The 20933-nt window shown below is 49.3% G+C and overlaps 1 protein-coding gene across 1 annotated transcript in view; it reads left to right on the forward strand.

Annotated features, from left to right (window-relative positions):
• The window catches only part of ALK (ALK receptor tyrosine kinase), a 671492-nt gene that overhangs the window by 611494 nt on the left and 39065 nt on the right, over positions 1 to 20933 (forward strand). The window contains exons 12-14 of the mRNA XM_027033475.2: positions 3267 to 3429; positions 13873 to 14023; positions 20153 to 20284. Coding sequence (XP_026889276.1) covers positions 3267 to 3429; positions 13873 to 14023; positions 20153 to 20284 — 446 coding nt within the window. The remainder of the gene's footprint in view (positions 1 to 3266; positions 3430 to 13872; positions 14024 to 20152; positions 20285 to 20933) is intronic.

A 20933-nucleotide genomic window follows, 5' to 3' on the forward strand; every position in this document is an offset into this window, starting at 1 on the left:
GGACCTCTCCATCAGAAATTGCTGAAAATAAAAACAAAATTTTGTGTATAGAAACCACCTGAGACTAACATATGTCCACTGAGTTGGGAAAATACTGATCCCTTTATTGAGAAGCAGCCCTAATGGCCCTCCTTTATGGAATGGGAACATAAATCTTGAGATTGGGTGTCTCTGCTTCTCACAGTCAGAAACTGAATAGGAATTTGCACAATTTTAAACTGTGTTCATTATGTATCTCCAATGCCAGATGTTATTCTAAGCATTTTGCTTAGGCCATCACTTAATATTCACACTAAGTCTAATCTCCATGTGTTCAGATGAAGAAACTGAGGCTCAGAGAGGTATATGATTTACCCTGGGTATCATAGCTGGTGAGGGGCAAAATCCAGGATAGGAAAAGTTAGCCCATCTGGACCCAAAGCCCTTGCTTCTCTCCCTACCTCACCAAATGCCCCATCTGGTCAGGAAGTAGAAGCCCAGCATCTCTGGGCTAAATGTCTCAGAACATTTAGAACAGAGTTAACCCGGATGGAAGTTAGAAGTGGGTCCCATTGAAGGGGAAATGCTCAGGTATGGTGCCAAGCCCATACCTTTAGCTCTCTTCCTCAGCACACCCTTAAGAACAGAAGAACGTGGGGTGCCTGGGTGCCTCAGTCATTTAAGTGTCTGACTCTTGATTTAGGCTCAGGTCATGATCTCAAGATTGGTGAGATCAAGCCCAGAGGCAGGCTTCATTCTGACAGCACAGAGCCTACTTGGAATTCTCTCTCCCTCTCTTTCTGCCCCTCCCCTGCCTGTGTGCTCTGTCTCTCTCTCAAAATAAATAAATAAACTGGGGGAAAAAAACAGAAGAAAGAAAACACACACACACACACACACACACACACACACACACACACACACACTTCATTTCCAGGACTGAATTAACTGCATGAACTGTCATGCTTCTGCTCCAGATTGAGAAGGCTGCCCCCAAATCTAGGCTGCTTGCCTCAGACACAGACTGGATTTGAGAACAGGCTTCAAGGAGCTGGAGATCACAGGACAAGTGGATTTTGTGATTCCCCTTCCAGGATTGTCTTTTTTCTCCCTGTTCACATTCTCATCCTTAGCTCACTGGGTTTAAATCCCTAGGTGCTGCTGGTGGAGGATTCATCCATATTCACAGAAACTCCCCTGGCCACATTTCCCATTGTCAGGAACAGCACCTGCCTTAGGCATAGGCAGGAGTCATTAACACAATTCATATTTTTAGAGTTTGGCACTTTACAAAGACCTTTAATATCCCTTGCTCCCTTTAATCCTCGTGCCCATCCAGCCCCTTTTACAGACTAAGGAGCTCTGTCAAGGTCCCACAACCAATAATTTATAAGGGAGCCCCAAAACCCATGTCCTTATCCATTTCACCCCTTGGACACAGCCCACACTTAGGATTTGGGTGCTGGAGAGAGTAAAAGGGCAATTGACCAGGAGAGCTCTGTTAAATGCCCTCAGTAAAGAGTTAGCTCTTTGAATTAACAGGTTACTCCTTTAGATTATAAAAAGATAAGAAAATTAACAATTAATCATTCACACAAACATGAATGGATTCATCACGTTCTTGCCCTTGAAACCAAATCGGCCTTCAAAAACCAAATAGATATCAACACCTTCATTTGAAAAAAGTAAAGTGGAGAAAGTGTTGAATACCCAGTGTTGAGTAGCTGTATGCATTGGAACCTCAACTAGAACTTCCATTTCCTGACCTTGGGGCCAGGGCAGTGTCACAAAAGCCCACCACACTGGCCCAGTTTTCAGATTACCAAAACTCCCCAGTGCAATCTCAATCTGATTGCTTGTAATTAGCAACCCAAACTAAGCTTTCATTTCTGTATCATTAAATCAGTTGAAAATCTTCAAAAAAATTTTCATTTTAACATTTTAGTGAGCAAAAGTATGTATACCAAATTAATTTTTCAATAATTCTCTATAGGTAGAATTTGACTTAATCACTTTAGAGGGAAATAATTTATTCAGTCTTATAATGACATTTTTATATTTTAAGTAAAAGTAATTTACCAAGAACACATTTTTAAGAAGTTTTTATAGGTTGTACAAATGTTAGAATTCTAGCCAACATGAAATCTTACAATTCCTCAGGATCCAGCCTGGCTCAAAGATAGAAAGTTTCAAAGGAGGGGTGGGGTGTGCTAAGTGATCCTGAGCCACCCCTAGAAGGCCACCTAAGGACACTGGGTACTCTGGAGACACAGCACCCGGAAGTGGTAGTGAGGGGCTCTGAAAAGGAGAGCATGCACTGGAGAGAAATGTGATCTGTTTCCCATTTTTTATACTTTCTGTTACATAGAGAGCCTGGAAGCCGCTTTCACTGTGTTTACAAACCTAACTTGGTTATAAATAAGGAGGCTGAGCCTCACTGGGGGCCTGACAGATGGACAAAGCCACTGTCCTGGGTGCTTGGCCAATGGGGAACAGAGGGCTATGGAGCTGATTCTACCTCCAGTTTATTCTTTTGAGCTTCTCCAAGCTAAGGGGATTCTACATGCATGTGTCCAACCTTTGGGAGCAGGTTAGATGAAGTTACAATAGCATAGATTGAGCACCTGTGATTTGCCCAGCGCTGTGCCCAACTTGGTGAGAAATTGAGAAGGGCCCAGCCACTGCCCATGCCTGACTCACCTCAAAAGAGTCTTCTCTCCCTCCTCAGAACTCCCACAGTGCAGTTAGCCGAACTCTCAGAGGGCTTTTGTTTTCTTACTGTCCTGTGTTGTAGATAGTTGCATCCCTTTTAGTGTCCCTTAGTAGGCTATAAGCTTCTTTTTTTTCAATTTATTTGTTTTGAGAGAGAGAGAAGGCAAGTGGGGGAAGAGCAGAGAGAGAGGGAGAGAGAGAATCCCAGCACAGAGTCCGTTGTGGGGCTCCATCCCACGAACCGTGAGACCATGACCTGAGCCAAGATCAAGAGGTTGACACTTAATCAACTGAGCCACCCAGACGCCCCTAGACTGTAAGCTTCTTAAGCCCAGATCAGTCAGCTCTGTCTGTGTCTCTCCCCTCATATCTGACCCAGGGCCTGGCACATAGTAGATCCTCAAGAGAAGTTTCCAGTTTGAATGGCTGATCGGTGTTTCTTGCCTTGACCTTGGTGCCATCTTGGAACATGGGTTTGGGGCAATGGAGCAGACAGCTCAGAGGCAGCCCAGGGAAGCCCAAGGAGGAGGGAGGGCCAGGCCAAGTGAGTGACTCCCTTTCCTCTTGTGCTGCAGTTCACTGGCTGTTCACCACATGCGGGGCCAGTGGGCCCCATGGCCCCACACAGGCCCAGTGTAACAACGCCTACCGGAATTCCAACCTGAGCGTGGTAGTGGGAAGCGAGGGGCCCCTGAAGGGCATCCAGACCTGGAAGGTGCCAGTCACCGACACCTACAGGTATGTATGGCAGAGGGGGTGGGGGAAGCCAAGGGGCAGATCTACCCTCCTGAAAATGATGGGGGTCCTGCCTGTGGTTGCATGCTTGTGGGGTGCCTGAGCACACAAGGCTCAGAGGCCACAGACTCTGGCCCATAGAGGGATATAAGGACTAGAGATGGGGAGATGGGGGATAATGGGATATGGCAACAAAGATGTTTTCTCTGTCTTCAAGGAGCCCACAGACTATTTGTGGAGATGATATACATGCATGAGCTAGCTTCAGAACATTCCTTATCTTTATTACTAATAATTGAAATTATAGTGGATTCTTTGAATATTACTGGATGCCATTCACATGAGGCAGTGCATGTAAAATGTCTGGGAAACAAACATACCATGTACATGAAAGATGGTGCTCTTATCCTTAAACCTTCTTTCCTGGGCCTTCACGGTTTGCAAGTAAAACAGCGGTCCTCAAACTCTTGTCCCACACCCACCCCAACTGCATGGTATTCCACTAGAGCGAGGCCAGGCTGGAGGGAGACCTGACTCCAGTGGGCCACTTGGCTAATAGGTGAAGCTGACGGGCAGCAAGGCTCAGACCAGTAGTTCTCAACCATCGAAATGGCTGAATGACTGGCTGATGCAGGTTACTAGCCCCACATGGAGAAGGTCTGATTTTGTAGGTCTAAAGTGGGGTCCAAAAATACAAATTTTAAGAAAAATTTTGTGCTAAACATTTTTATATTAATGAAGCAAATGTGACAAGATGTTGACACTTATTGAATCCAGGTTGGGAAAGGAGACATAAACGGTATTCATCGTACTCATTGTGTTCATTCATTCATCCATTGAGAATATGAGTTTCTAACACGTTCCCAGGTAATGCTGATACGGCCCCTGGGAATGACTGAGTTAGGTTAAACCCTTGAGTGTAGTCCTCACTCAGCTCTGTGGACAAGGCCAGTGCTGCAGTCTTCATTTTACAAATGAGGAAACCGAGGCTCAGAATGTCAGGAGCATCCCCACAGACACACAGTCTGGATATCACCTCCAACCCCAGCCTTCTGAGGCACAGACTTACTGAGGCTCCTTCCACAGCAAACGGCAGGCTTAAACAGGAAGCATCATGATAATGACATTGTTGGTGCAAATGCCCCAGAGGCCAAACACAGTGGGAAGTGAGGTCTCTTTCCACTTCCTTAGCCCCCCCCCACCCCCCAGCACCACCCCCCAGCACATCCTCAGCCCCCTGGGAAGGAAAGAGGCTTCTCAAGTTGCCCTGTTTTCTGTGCGGCCCCACCCCTGGGATCTCAGTGTAAATGCATTTCAGGGAGAGCCCTAAGTGCTTTTTAAATGACATTCTGGGCAGGAATGCAATAACAAGGTTTGGCTGCAATCAGATTAGCTGTTCTAGGTCCTACACATCCCCAGGAAATGGTCAAAGACACTCAACCACCCCTGGACTGGCCATGCTGAGCAGGCCAGGCCTCTCCTTCCTGCCCGGCTGAGGTTTCATGGGTCACCCCCTGTCCCAGAGAGACAGAGATCAATGCTTGCTGAGGACCTACCAGTGGCTAAAATGCCGCACATTTTAGCGGTGCGGCAGATGTCATTATTATTAGTGATATTCCCTTGTTTCCATAAAAGGAAACTGGAGTCAGCCACTTTGCAACAGATCTCAGGCCACATAATCAGTGACGGAACTGGAATTTAAACCCAAGGCCCTCGGGCTCAAAGTCGGTGTGTTCTTTCCACTAAAAGTCACACAGGGACTCTGAGAGGCATGCAGGGGGACAGAGAAAACAAGAAAGGGAAGTAGGCATGGCAGTCATGCACCACCCACCTCCAGGAAGCCTCTGGAAATGAAAGCCTGGGAGGGGAGCCCTCCTCCCTCCCCCCACCCTGCCTGAAGGGGTGTTGGCCAGCCCAGCCCTCGGTGCAGCTCTCCCTGTATAAAAAGCAATGTGAAGAGGAAAGCACAGGAGCTGTAAGGCAGAGACCTCAACGGTAAACCCCCACTGAGACCCACTGTCCCATCACTGTCCAGGGCAGCTCCCAAACCAGACTGGCTGCAAGTCCCTTACTGCCCCTCCCACAAAGATCCACAAATAGGAGGCGCCATGTAAGTAAGGTGTTACTCTTGGGCTGCATTTCCCCCTGAGACACTGTGAATCAGACCCACCTCCAAATGTGGGCAAGTTATTTAACCTCTTGAGACTCCGTTTCCCTATCTGTAAAAGGCAGGGGCTGGAGTTTGCTAACACTTGCCCAGCTGGTTGCACAGATTATGTACAAGTGCCTCACACGATGCCTGCTCATGCTAGGTGCTCCCTGGCCTGTCGGCAGAGAAACCGGCTGGAGCAGTGATAATGTCAGGCAGCAGGCAGTGGCATGAAAGTATTTCCGGCAACAGATTGGTCCCACAGAGAGTACTTCCTAACTTCTCTGTTTCCAAAGACTTTTTTCTGACTTCTTCAGATGGTCCCCATGTTTTGAAAGATTTTGCCTGGAAGACAAACTATACTTATTTTTTCCCTTTTTCTTTTTCTTTTCTTTCTTTCTTTTTTTTTTTTTTTAATAAATCACAACCACATCTAAGTCTAGCCAGGTTTCTGATCTGCATGAATTTCCACAGTATTGCCACAGTGCACTGGATATAATCCCAACCCAAATCCGGCAACTCTTCCCATTTCTCTCTGGAATATTGAGACTAGCCCGCAGCCCCCAGCGTTGCCTGGGGAACACTCACTGGAAACGTGTACAAGGAGCCATCTTGCTGTTCAAGCCAGACACGTCAAAGTGTCCAAATTGGCAAAGGGGACATTCTGATCTGTAGGACTTTTTAAGACTGGCCTGAGATAGCACCACATCAAAAAGGGAAAAATCAAAACCTGGAAAACTTCAGGGTTTTGTTGTTGTTGTTGTTGTTGTTGAATCCTTGGGGCGGGGGGGGGTTTAATCCTTTAAAGGCTATAATAGATATTTCTCACCTTGACCCTGGATGAGGCTCAGGGCTTGGACGGTAATGTATATTGATCATATAACTGAGTATCAAAGGAACAGACCATTTAATGATTTGCTTTTTAGCCCACATCAGAATGTCCCCACATCAGAATATCTATGTGGAAAATTCAGGTACCCTGTTTCTGGAGGACATTTTCTCCATGTTAACTAATTCTTGTTTAGTAAGTACAGTTCCTCTAGTGAGAAAAACACATCAAGAGAGATGAGAAAAAGGTGAGAAAGTGTGAGAGCATTTCTTATGATCTTCCCCTATTCCTGGAAGAGTGTGAGCACTCAGCGAGTGCTATCTGGCTGCTGCCTGAGACCCGCCACTATTATCGTTCCAGCTGCTTCTTTACTACTGATCAGAGAGGTGAAGGAAAGAGAGCTAAATGCACCTACTGTTATGCCAAGGTGGGGCCATCATTGCCTGGGGCTTCCTCAGGGATGCACACAGGTAAACGTGTCCCCTACTCTTAACCGGTCAGTTATCCTGGGCCCATCTCCCACCCTCTACTCCTTTGCCCACCACCACGAAAAGGGAGAGGAAGAAGAGGCTGGGGAGAAGAAAAGAGCAGGCTTGGTGGGGAGGGGCTTTCGGGGACAACCCCTAAATCCTCATCTCCCCCACCCCGCTGCTTTCCTGCCTTGGGCTTCCCCTTCCTCTGGATTTGCCATTTCCTCTGTCAAAACAGAGATGGTCTCACTCCCCCCAAGGACATATGTCCTTGTGTCCAGACCTGTTCCCCCTCGTAATTCGCAAGTCTCAGTGGACCGCATTCAGCACATATTAGGACGCCGTGCCTGACACGAAGTATATAAAGGTGCACATGATCCACTCCCTGCCTAAGAGGAACCCCAGCCAATGGGGGTGTCGGACATAGAAAAAAGCATTTCGGTGTGATGTAGAAAGTACTGCATGGAGGCTTCATCAGGCGCTGCTATCAGAGGCCAGGGAAGGGCCTGAGTTCAAGAATGGCTTCCACGGGGAGACAGCTTGAGGGCAGTCTCGAAGGTGGTAGACTTGTCCACAAAGAAGAGGGGAGGAAGGAGCCCCTAGGCTGGAGCCTCGCGTCCCAAATGCCGTTGGCTCCCTCTGGTGCCAGCTTGAGAGAGAAGCGAGCCTGGAGGCGGTGATAGCAGATGGAAGGCAGCTGGGTTGAGTCCTGAAGAGCTAGGCTGGGACAGAGAGGCGCACATGGAGGGGCCCCGCGGGGCCACCAAGTATTTGGGAGGTGGACTCAGCATGACTGCTGGACTCAGCGAGGAGGCGGGACCCAGGATGACTGCCATGCCTGGGGGCTGAGGAGGCAGGACAGCGAGTGACAGCTACCACCTCGAGGAGCTTGGCTGAGAAGGACAGGCAAGGATTAGGGTAATAGGGAGAGTGTCACCTGATGAAGGGAGATTTCTGGGTCACAGCTCTGAGTGACGATGTCTAGAGTGTGCCCGTGGGGGTGGCAGCCAAAGTAGGGCACAAAAAGATCATGGATGCTGGGGTGGGGAGAACCTCAGCCTCACCGTGGAGTGGAGACAGACTGCTAGGGACTTTGTGGGACTCTTTGTGGGACGTACCCCACACATCAGTAGATGTCGGCAGCCACCTCTCACTCTTCCTGCCTTCCTCTCCTGTCTGTCCCTCCTTTTCTCCCCTCTGCCTTCCTCCCTGCTTCTCTAGAGTTCACCCTCCTCCCCAGCCCTCAGCCTTCCCCCTGCCCCACCACCCCCCCCACACAGATCATTTATAAAAACATTTGTCAAGCACGGCCCACAGCTCCCGATGGCAGTTCTCTCATGGTTCACTTGTTCCTCAGACATAATGTACAAGAGGTCCCGGACCCCAGCTGGAGCCAGCAAATCCTGCCAGCTGACCTGGGCCACAGCTGTTCCTCGTGGTCTCCATCACTGACACGCATTTCCTCACCTGGCTCCAGGGACCAGAGTGTGCAGCTGGATGACACTATCATTCAACCCAATCCACAAGCAGCCACGGGGCTCCTACTGTGTGCCAGCCACTGAGCCATGGGGCTCCTACTGCGTGCCGGCCACTGAATAGGCGCTGCATGACTTGCAGAGAGGACTGAGACACTGGAGCCTCACCATCTTTGCAAAGACTGCAGGGCACAAAAGTGAAATTAACAGTCCACAGTGCCAATACAGTCCTAGACAACTGTAGGAGAGAGTCACAGGCATGATCAATTGCCAGAGTAATTGTGCAGATAGCCATCGCCATGGAGAGCACAGAGCAGGGAAAGTCAGAGGCAGGGAGATTGCACAACGATTGATGGGCTGCAGGCAGAATGGTGTTTGGGTCCAAATTCTGCCACTGACATCATGTGACCTTGAAAGTGTGCTTTCCCTTCTCTGCAGTGTCTCTATCTGTAGCGGGGGGGGGGGGGGGGTGTGTGTGGCGGGCAGGGTTTTAGAGAGAGGTTACTGAGCTCCCCTCTAGCTCTGATATTCCCAGGTGCTTAGGGCTGCACTGGTCAAGAAGGTTGCACCATCAGCCTTGCTCACTGGTGCGATCCAGAACAAAACTGGGGCTGCAAGAAGCACGTGCCTCCACAACTCACCCCTTACCCCCAGGGGTGTCTCCTGATGGCTCAAATGACCCATCTAGATAATGCAACTATGCATGTAAGCAGAAATTTTCCACTGACCAAGCCTCGTACACACTCCCATGCCTCCTGTGCCCTCACGATAAATCTGTGGGCTGGGATGGGCAAGGCAGATCTTACTACCCTGATTTCAAGGCTCAAAGAAGAGAGGGACTCACCCAAGGTCCCGCTAGGAAGTAGAGGCAGAGCAGAGAGTGGGGTTCAGGAGAGGAATGAGGTGCTCCATGTATCTCCAAGCAGGTTCACTCACTCCCTCCGTCGGTCAACCTCCAGTGTCCCCACGGATGCGTGGCAGCTGACAGGCCATCATACTGCACACTAGCCATGCTTTCGTTTCGGGATCCGGCAGGCAGCCACTTTGATTTGCTGCTAATTCTTTATTTTAAAAAGATTCACAACTCAATTACATCAGGTAACAATGGTTCACAGTCAATAATACAAAACGCAAACCCAATAAACATCCATTCTGACCAGGGGGCATGGATTTAGATGAGGAAAAACAAAAAAATTATAGCATCAGCTCGTCAAGAACAGTATCTTGTAATTTCCAGTAAATTGGAGTCACTGCAAGTCATTTTCCCCACTTGAGTGGCAGGTATATTAATTTGTTGTCGTTTGTCAACCATCAAAAATAAATTGTTTACAAGGAATCAGAGTGGGGGGCAAGCTTTGGAGAGTCAGGCTGAGGTTATTATTCTGGCATGAGTTTGCGTGACATGATTCATATGACTCGGAGGTCTTTAGAGTCATCAAGGCTGCCTGTGCCCCCACTGGTTCCCTGGGTGAAACTGGATAGCCTTGACCCCAGACTCCTGTGGCCACAGCCTCCTCCACCTATTGGCCTATTCTCTAGAAATCAGGGCCTCATTCATTCACTTGCTTCCACCTCCCAGAAGTCACCCCCAGAAGAGGAGTAGACAGGCTCACCCACAGGGATGCATCAGAACAGCAGCTGCTATTTGGTGCTCGCTGACTACCCTCCAGGCACTGAATTGGGTCCCTTATGGACATTATGTCATTTAATTCAAACAACAACATTGCAAGGTAGGTACCTCTCTTTTGTGGATAAGAAAAGTGGAGCTCAAAAAATGTCAGTAGCCTGCCCAAAAGTCACACAGCCAGTGAGTAATGCTGGCAGGGCCAGGAGAGGTAGGCAAGGTGCCTCAGACACAAAATGTAAGGGTCGGCCAAGTGCAGGATCAGCACCCAGGAAGGGGCACCTCACCTACTCCTGGCATTGAGTAACAGCTTGGATTTGGATCCAGGTCTATCTGCATTCTTGCTGTGGCACAGCCCACTCCAGAGGAGATGAGCATCGTACGTAGCAGCAACTCGAAGCTTCCAAAGGAGGGCAGCTCTACGGTGGGACTTCAGGACTCAGAGGGTTGACGAGGGAGGTGCCCCTTCTCCTACAATTAGTCCAGGCAGGCTGTCGCCTGCTCCCCTGGCTTTAATCCAGTCCCTAATCCAGGGTGGAGTTGTGGGGCTGAGGCCAGCAACAGGAAAGTGAAATCTGGCTGCTGATGGCCAGTTGCCAGTTGCCAGGCTCTACTGTCTACTCTGGAGAACTGACCCCAGCCCCGAGTCCAACCTTGCACTTGGCATCAGTGTGTGGTCTCTTCAAACCCACCACTTCTCCTCATGAGGGCAGGGGTCCTTGTCCTCATTTTATTCCTTGGTGGGGAGCTGAGGCTCTGGGAGGTTAACCAGCTTGCCCTGAGTCACACAGCCCGCAGAATGCCCAACATGTGCCTTAGGACTCAGGCCTCTTTGCATCCCACCTAATTGCCAAGAGCCAGGTCAAGGCCTAGAAGGGGCTAGAGTCCATAATGGGGAGGGGGGCAGAAGAAATAGGGAAGAAGGGCTAGGGAGGGAAAGTGAGTCAGGAACAAACGACTTCTAAAATATAATAATTTGGCTAAATTTATACATGTGCGAGAGTTCAGAATGATTCATAATGCATGCAGATTTATGCAAATGGCTATGCAAACAAGGCAGGATGGGATGCACAGGGTACCGCTTACCTCTCAGCCACAGCACAAGTGGGCAGGACGAGGTCTCTGTCTCCAGCAGCAGTTTTCCAAGCAAACCACACCTTCAGGTTGACAGGATTTTCTCCTGCAACCTGGCAAAGCCCCGAAACACGGAGTAGCTGGCAGGACTGAGGAGAGGGGCCTAACCACATGCTATCCCTACATTCTACACAGAGCGTCTCTGGAACCCCACTGCCACCCACCCCTGCCCCAGGCTTCCCTTCTCTGGGCTAAAGAATTTTCTGCTGCTTTCCTCTCACCAATAAGCCTTCCTTTCCCCTCAGCCTTTTAATTGTCCTTGCCACCGTCTTTATTTCTAAATGAGTCAGGAGCAAGGATGGGCCAGTAGCTTCTCAGGCCACCCTCCCTGTGTATCCACAGAAGCCTTGCAGCAGCATGTCAGAGAGAAAATGGCCTCTTCGAGGGGAAATGTGGGGGTTTGGACAAGGGTCTGCCACTGACCGGCTGTGTAGCCTCAGATGAGTTACTTAATCCCTCTGAACCTCGGTGTCCTCGTCTGTCAAATGAATTACTAACAGCTACTATTTACGGCTATGGGCTGGGGGGGGGGGGGGGGGCGGCAGGGGGAGTCATGTGCATTCATGCCTGCCACCTTGTGGGATGTTCAGGAATTAACCCTACCTCCCTCTGCAGACCTACATCCTCTTCCTTCCCCACCCCAGCCACCCTGCTACAGCCACACATTCCATAGGTTTTCCTGCCTCTTCACTTCCATTCACTTCGCTTCCACCTGACTCCCACCCTCCACCTGTTTCTGCTTGTCTGAGAGTCCTACCCGTCCGTCATCTCGGCCACCCCCAGTGCCACCAGAGCACGCCACTACTACAATGCCTGTCACAGTCCTGTCTCCCTTTTCAGGCTCAGAACACCTGATTGCCCTGACTTTGTGCAGAGATCTGCCACTTTCTCAATGCTTTTACCCATTATCTCTTTTTGATGTTAACGTCCCCTCTATCCTGTGAGTTCAGAAAAGAAGATATGGCTCTTCTTTTTTTTTTAATATGAAATTTATTGTCAGATTGGTTTTCATACAACACCCAGTGCTCATCCCAACAGGTGCCCTCCTCAATGCCCATCACCCACTTTCCCCTCCCTCTCACCCCCATCAATCCTCAGTTTATTCTCAGTTTTTAAGAGTCTCTTGTGGTTTGCCTCCTTCCTTCTCTGTAACTTTTTTTTACCCCTTCCCCTCCCCCATGGTCTTCTGTTAAGTTTCTCAGGATCCACATAAGAGTGAAAACATATGAGAAAGACAGATATGGTTCTTTGACTACAGAAGAGGCTAGGACTCTAAGAGGATACACAGCTAGGAAATAGTCCACTCCGTTCATAGAACTCAGAGTCTTCTGGTCCCTCCACTTGGCCTCCCTGATATAGCCGCCTTTATGGTGGGACTTCTCTTCTCATAATTAGGCCCGTCTCTCTAGTTTTTTTGTTAAGCCCCAGGAGGGCCTGGAGCCCATCTCCCCTCTCCCCTTATGCACACAGCCCTAAGCCACATCAGTTTTCAGTGAACTACTCTCAGTGCCTGGCGACCCACAGTGGCATTCCACGGAGACCTCAGTCCTTCACCTGCCACATTAGCAATCAGCCAGCCCTCCAGGCTTCTCTGCAGAATGGGGCTTAGCTCTGCCTTAGGAGAGCCCCCAGGAGACCCTTCACACGCTTGGAACATGGAACATTTCCTAGAGTTGCAGGTGGCGAAAGCTACTGTGTGTGCACACGTACAAAACTGCCTTGCATCTCTTCCTGAACGCTTTTCGTAAAGGACCTCGGATCTGAATGCACAGGGACGTGAAAACCTCCCCCATCCCTTTCCCTGGCAGATGATCTCTGGGGAGGCATTTGTAGCTAGTGTGTAGCTGTCTTCCAGACACGCTGCTTTCCTGGTAAGGGTCACCAACTGAGTTCTTTTTCTCCCATCCTTGTTTGACTTCATCTCAACAACCTAAGAGGCAGCAGAAATAATCCCGCCACACCTCCCCCCAACTCTGTTTTCATTTCTCATGATTGGTTGTTTGTTTTCTGCCCACACATTGCTCTAGAAAGAGTTGCTAGTAGGATGGGAATAAACAGTCTGCTCTCAGAAACACTGCTCACCTCACTCATTCCATGTGGAACTTTCTTGTGTCTAGACCCGGTGAGGAAACTTTAAAACTGTGTATGAAGTCAATTACTACTACCTTCACCATTAATAATAATAATAATATATAAGTTATAATCATATATATCATATAATATATGTAATAATTACTATTATAATAAATGCTTATTATGTATCAGCCACAATTCTATGGCTGCTTGTCTTAATTCCTTTACTCCTCACACACACATGGGCAAAAAAGGTAGGTCCTCTTACTAGCCCTATTTTACAGATGTGGAACAGGACAGTTAAGTCAATTGTCTAGGGTCACATGAGTCCTTTGATCTTGGACAGGGAGAGAAACCATAATGGGAAATCCCAGACATTCAGGAAATCATCCCCCCAATACCCCACCTTAGAACAGACTCTACCTGTCTTCCCTCTCTCCTCCCTTTCTTTCTCTTTTGTACCCCTTATTAGTTCTTTACCTTCCTACCTCTGTGAATGAGGCAATTCCCTATCCCTCTCTAAACTTGACTGTCCTCTTCTGACCATGGGGAGAGGATCCCTCCTTGCTGACCTCATGGCCTGATGATGTGGGAGAGAACCATCAGGACCACGATGGGGTGCACTGAGCCCACTGGAACCTGCTGGGTTCGAAGGAAAGGAGTCAGTCTTCATGTGCTTTGCTCTGTTGCAGCATCTCGGGCTACGGAGCTGCTGGCGGGAAAGGCGGGAAGAACACCATGATGCGGTCCCACGGCGTGTCTGTGCTGGGCATCTTCAACCTGGAGAAGGGCGACACGCTGTATATCCTGGTCGGACAGCAGGGGGAAGACGCCTGTCCCAGCGTAAGTGCCCAGAGTGGGGACCTCTCCTTCACACTCAACAGGACCTAGGCAGTCCCTCACAGGGCATCTGGACTCTTTCCTTCTGGGGGCTCATATTCAAAGATGGCAGGACTCAGCCCTTGTTCTGCCTGCAAATGTCCCTCCATTTCCTGGCCCATTGGGGTACATAAGAAAGTAGGCGGTATGGCTGTTGGCGTTTCACCTCCCCACAGGAACTAAGGCTGAGGCATGGATTTCAAGAGGAACCCTTAAAACTAAAAAGCTGGATCCAACTTGAATGGGCAAATGATTGTTCTCAGCAGACTACAAGTTGAAGCCCTTTTCCTAAACTTTCTTGCTAGGACACCAACGTCTTTAGCCCATTATTATAAAACTGGAAAATACCAGTTTAAATTTTTTAAGTTTATTTATGTATTTTGAGAGAGAGAGAGAGAGAGCAGCAGAGGGGCAGAGAGAGGGAGAGAGAGAGAATCCCAAGCAAGCTCAGCACTGTCATCATGGAGCCCAACATGGGGCTCGAACTCATAAACCATGAGATCATGACCTGAGCCATAACCAAGAGTCGGATGCTTAACTGAGCCACCCAGGCGCCCCAGGAAAATACCAGTTTAAACATTTTCTGCTCAGCTCTAAATAACAGATTCATAGCCACATAATTGTACATAAATGCATAGGGAAATTTCCAAAAGATACAGATAACAGTGGTTGCTTCCTTTTTTAAAAATTTTTTAAATGTTTATTTATTATTGAGAGACAGAGAGATGCAGAGTGTGAGCAGGGGAGGCATAGAGAAAGGGGAGACATAGAATCTGAAGTAGGCTCCAGGCTCTGAGCTGTCAGCACAGAGCCTGACGCAGGGCTCGAACTCACAAACTGCGAGATCATGACCTAGAGCCGAAGTCAGTAGCTTAACCAACTGAGCCACCCAGGCACCCCAGACAGTGGTTGCTTCTGAGGAGGAGACTAGAGTTGGGGTTGTTTTACTAGTGATGTCTGATATCACAAAAAGAACGTATTCATGTAATGTTTATTATCTGGGTGATTAAAACTAAAAAAGAAAAATGAAAGCCTAGAATCAGAGCTAGAACACCATGCAGTCCGCTCTCCCCAATTTACAGATGAGAAAATGGAGACCACAGAGGTGAAGGGACTTTTCCAAAGCCACTCGTAATACAGCACAGAGTAGAGGCTCTGGCTCTTGTTTGTGCTGTGCCCTGCGCTTGCCTGGGACGCGGTTTCTATGCCCTTTTCCTTTTCCCCACTTAGAGCCTGTCATCCTCTGTAGTCCCAGAAACAGCCTGTCACTCTGGTTTCTGACCCCATTGCAGTATCCACCTGTCAAACAGGGAGCTCTCCAATAGCAGAACTTAAGAAAGACAGCAGTGTTCTAAAATTGCCAGAAGAAGGAGACCCTGAAGCCTAACAAAGGAGCAACCATGCAGAGTCCAGCACGCCAGGTGTTTGCCTCTTGTCTGTGTTGGCGGAGACAGGAGCCTGGTGGTGCCGGCTCTCCTGGAGGGAACTCAGCACCGTTAGGTACTGACCTTAGGTGCTCACCTGAAGCACGGCTTCTGCCAAGGGTGGGGCCAAGGCAGGGTGCAGAGTTCTAGTGCCCAGGACCCAGGGTCCCTTCTGTAAGAACTTATTCAAGAGTAGCCTTGGGGGACAGATGTGGGAACAGGGACTACACAGAAAGGAGTACAATTCCACAAAACAAACTCAAGACTCCTAAAAGCTGGGCCGCTGGCTGGGAGCGAGGAGTAAAGCACAACACCCATCCCCACCCCCACCTTTCAGGGTTAAAACAAAGCAACAGGAGGAGGCTTAGCAGGTGCAATCTTGTGCATGAGAAATGTCTGGACTCCAACTTTTATTTAGCAACTATAATCAGGACTTTCCAACCTGATACAATATATTAAGTCATTAAATTACAGGCTGCTGTAATTTCCACAGGAATGTATTGAGTGCTAATGTAATTCTTTCATCTAAGCAGAAAGATTGCATTGACTTCTGCAAGGGACTTTTACTTGATTGGATTGTAATCAGTTATGTCTTTTCACAGGACCAAGTCCTTTTTTTTTTTTAATTCAATTGTAATCTACTTGCTCCTCAGGGTTGCTGCACTTTATCATTGTATTAATCAACCTACTTGCTCTCAAACTTTGTGAAACCACAAGGAGAGCTCTGAAGAAGCCCATTCTCAGCCAGGGACGGAGAACAGCTCCCTCTGCTGGTGGGGCCAGGCATCGTAGGAACAAGGGGTGGGGTTAGTCCTGGGGCTTCCCTTTGGCTCCACATCGCGGGAGTCACTGGCAGAGAGAGAAAGAAAGACCTTCATTCACAGCACTAACTCAATCTCCAGTCCTCTCCAGGCAGAAACATGGTGCCTAGAGAGGATCCTCTCAAGAATGGAGTGCACTCTAAGAATTAAACTGCAGGGTTTGGCAGCTTTCCTGGTGCGATAATACACCTGTGTGGAGTCGTTCTTCCTTTGTGCGTGGCTACACTTGAGCCTGGGATGGGCTCTGGCTGCTGGAAACCCCCTCAGCTCCTGCTTCTCCAGTTCCTCCCAAGCCTCATCTGGTGGCATGACCACCAGATCTGGTGGGATGGGTCTCTCAACATCAGCACTATTGACATTTTGGAGCAAATGGGTCTTTGTTGTGATGGGCACTGTAGGCTCTTGAGCAGTATCTCTGGCCTCTACCCACCTGATGCCAGTAGCATCCCCTCAGTGCTGACAATCAGAAATGTGTCCAGACATTTGCCAGGTGTCCCCAAGTCAGCAAAACCACGGGTCTAAATTTTAAATGTCACAACTACCATCACTCGCAAGGCAAATATTGTGAGGCATCAGCCCACACCCAGACAGTCGCCAGTTCATTCACATGTATTCAGCAAATATCTATCGAATACCTTCTCTGTGCCAGGCACTGCTCTAGCAACTTGATATATATCCATGAACAAAGAAAGATCTTTGCCCTGAAGGAGCTAACATTTCCGTTGGGGGAGGAGGGATGAACAATGGCTAGTAAACATCAGTCAGTCAGAACACCCAGAAGTGAGAGTGTTTCGGTGAACAGAAGTAGGGTAAAAAGAGTCAGGTGTGTGGGACAGGTTGCAATTATACATAGGGTGGTTGAGGGAAGCCTATTGGACAAATGACAGCTGAGCAGAGTCCTGAAAAGGATGGAACCAGGAAAATATCTGGGGACACCAGCCAAGCAGAAGCCAGGTCCTTGAGGTGGGAGTGTGCCTGGTGTGCTCCCAAAATAACCAGGGTGAGTTGGGGGAGCAAGAGGGAGAGTACGTGAGAGATGAAGTGATCAGGCCACCATAAGGACATTTTTAAGCCACAGGAGGGTTTGGAGCCTATGGGTGGGAATAAGGTGGGATAAGGAGCTGCTGTGATTTGCCTGTTGTCCTGGCCATAGACTGAATAGTCCACTTGGGCCCAAGGGAAGAGTCAGCACGATAAATTCAGTGCTTACTACATTAGTCTGGGCAAGAGATGATGATGGCTTGGACAAAGATGTCAACAGTAGCTGAATTCTGGACATATTTGGAATGCGAAATCAAAAGGGATTTCCTGTCCAACTAGATGAAGAACTGAGACAGAAAAAGGATCAAGGACGACTCCAAGAATTGCACCTGAGTCACAGGAAGGAGGGAGCTGCTGTCACCTGAGCCGGGAATGCTGTGGAAGGAGATTGGGGGCAAGGTTAGGAGAGGTCTGGTGGACAGCCAGGTGGAGATTTCCAGTAGCCAATGGAGATGGGCCACTGGACTCCAGGAGTGAGGTCTAGAGTAGAGATAGAAATTTGGGAGAAGTCAGCATAAAATTGAGCCAGGATGAGATTGACTAAGGAGCAGTACTGATTAAGAGGAAGACCAAAGACTGAGCCCCGGGGACCCCCCAACATTAAGAGGTTAAAGAATAGAAGAGCAGAGGAGGCTGAGGGGAACAAGCCATGGAGGTCAGAGGAGATTCCAGAGGGTGTGGTCTCCTGGAGGTCAGGTGAAAAAGTCTATCATGGAGACATGAGCAAGTCTGCCAAATGCTGCTACTGGGTCCAGCAAGAGGCAGGCTGAGAATCCACCCTTCTTCGCAGCCCATGCAATTTAAAGGAGATGCCCAGGGGCAACGGGGGATGGGCGAGAGTCTCAGCCCTGGTTAGACGAAAGGCCATCCACTAGCCCAATGGTTCCCTCCTTCCCACTCCTGCAATCTCCAGCCCTCTGCAGATTCTGTTCACAGGAAGAAGGCATTCCCAAGGAATTGAGGCCTCACTGCTGCTGGGCAGAGAGGAGGAAGAAAGTAGGGTCTGAGGGCATGGACCTTCTTAGCACCACTGGTTCATACTGGGCAGCCCCTCAGTTTACACTGGAGGAAGCAGGGCCAGGGAGGTGAGATGCTTCACCCAACGTGGCTCAGCAAATCTCCAACAGAGCCAGTCAAGAAGCCGGATTGGACCCCGTATTTTGTGCTCTGCTCTGCCCAGCAGACAGCCCACCTTTGGGTCCGCTGCCCCCCGGGCTCAGCCCTCACAGCATGCCCTGACATTTCATGTCCACCCCAGGCAGCAGTTAGCAGCCCTCCCCCCACCATCCCCCACCTGGACAGCACTGCACACACACAGGAGAAATGTCAGCTCTCGACAACAGCAATTCAGAAGCTTCCACCCACACTAAATCCACTTTAAAAAATATCAAATTATTTCCATCATTAAATCCAAAATGCCATAAAACAAATTGCATCTTGGCTATTTATCTGGAAATCTCTCTAGTACTCATTGCCGGCACCCCTGAGTGCTTTAGCATAAGGAGTGGCTCAAGATGAATTGCCACGTCCACTGGCTGGTTACACAGCAGCATTCAATGGAAATGTGATGTTTTATTGGCCTTGTTTCTAATAAGTGAAAGGAAAGCCATTTTCCCCCGAAGTTGGGTGGATGTTTGGAGTGTTCTTCTTAGCTGCTGTGCCTGACGAGACGGCTGGCTGTTCCTGAAGCACTACCTTCTTTATTCAGGGATTCCAGGATCCTGGGCCACAGGGATTTCCTGCACATCCCCAGGGACTCCCAGATGCCTGGGCCCACACCAGGACCACGTGCAGGCCCAGAGTACATCTATATAAAATAACAACAGCCATTTATCCGCTCCCTAACTTGTGACATACTATCCCAGACACCTGTCTGTACCATCCTCAGTAAAGATGCCTGCAGTGTCTGTATTCCCATCCCACACCTGGAGGTCGGAGAGGTGGAGCACCTCCTCCACGGTCCCCCAGGGGTGTCTGCTGATTCCTGGGGTCACACCCTGTTCTCCAGGATGAATACAGAGAGCTCCATTTAGAGCCGTGCCAGAGGATTTCTGGAGGCAAGAAGTGGGACATTAGATGGGAGGAAGGAGATGTCCAAAATGGAGACATGATTTTCCTGCAGATGGACTGGGAGTAAAATCTGAGCCTGGCCTCACACTGTTGTGTTCTCTTCCCATGATACTTCAAAATGGCAACTTCTCAAAAATTTATTTCAAGGGCTCGCCGCTGCCTAGAGAATGAAGTCTGGTTGGATTCAAGGCTTCTGGCCATTGTCTGACTGTCCAGTTGTATTTCCTTACCCACTCACATTTACACTTCCTCTGCGCTATCTCCCCACCGAGGGCCTTGGCCATTCCCCCTTCAGAGTCCAGAGGATCCTAAGGTGGACTTTTCTGAGCCAAAGAGACTCTTTGTGCGTTTCCTCAAATCCGCCCCCCCTCACCTCCTTCTCTCTGGGCTCATGCTGCTCTCTTCCCCTGGAATGCCCTTTCCCCATTCTGTTTTAAATCTCCCTATGCTTGGAGGCCCAACTAAACACCTCCTACAGGCAGGCCTCCTTGATCACGTCAGCAACAAAATCACTCTCCCTCCCCCAACTTCCCATGCATTTTCCAGCTAAGCTATCCTGTCGTCCTCTCTACTCCCTAGTGACAGTTACTTGTGTATAGATTTTGTTTTTTTCTCTCTTCAACTCAACTGTAAGCTATTTGAGAGGTCTTCAGAGCCTGTCATTAAGCATAGAAGGTCTGTCTGCTGGGAAGTAGAGAACCTTGGACACAAACCTGAGGTGCTTTTTGTTCCCACAGACAAACCGGTTAATCCAGAAAGTCTGCATTGGAGAGAACAACGTGATAGAAGAAGAAATCCGCGTGAACAGGAGTGTGCATGAGTGGGCAGGAGGGGGCGGAGGAGGGGGCGGAGCCACCTACGTATTTAAGGTAAGGTCAGCTGTGCCAGCTTCCCATGGGTGGTGATGTCCGCGAATCGTGGACCCACCACAGTGGGTTCTCACGATGGCCCTGGGGATGAAACACCTCAGGTGTCCTCAGCCCCATTTAAAGATGAGCAAACCGAGGCCCAGAGGGACATAAGGGTCCCTGTCTGTCCAAGAACCAGCAGGTTCTTCTCTCGCTGATGTCACCAGGCAGGCCCTACCCCAGAGTTCCAGAGGGTCCCCTGGTGCCCTCCTCTGTCCTAAGGTGGGGTTTCTGACATGATGAAACCCAGGCCAAGGCTTCTTGCTCGGTCCTTCCGCCAGGACAGTGATGCCGAGGGCTTAATCTTGAAGTTGTGGAGGTCAAAGCCAGAAACCCTGGAGAGCAGGGAGGAAAGTGGGAGCAGAGAGACCCGCTTCTGAGCACCAGCACCCAGCCCTCTGAGGCTAGTGTGAGAAGCTTCAGGAAAAGCCCCATCCCCACCTCCTGGTGTTGGTATATTTATATCTCCCGGTGCTTTGGCTTCTCTGATTGAACCCTGATTGATTCAGGAGCTGGGGGAGGGTGGGAAGGGGGGTGGGTGAGAGCTAATGGGTGGCGGTAGCACGAGGTCAGACCCCTCAGACCACCGAGATGTCACCCACGGCCCAGC

This window comes from Acinonyx jubatus, chromosome A3, assembly GCF_027475565.1.
Source record: "Acinonyx jubatus isolate Ajub_Pintada_27869175 chromosome A3, VMU_Ajub_asm_v1.0, whole genome shotgun sequence".
Taxonomy (NCBI): domain Eukaryota; kingdom Metazoa; phylum Chordata; class Mammalia; order Carnivora; family Felidae; genus Acinonyx; species Acinonyx jubatus.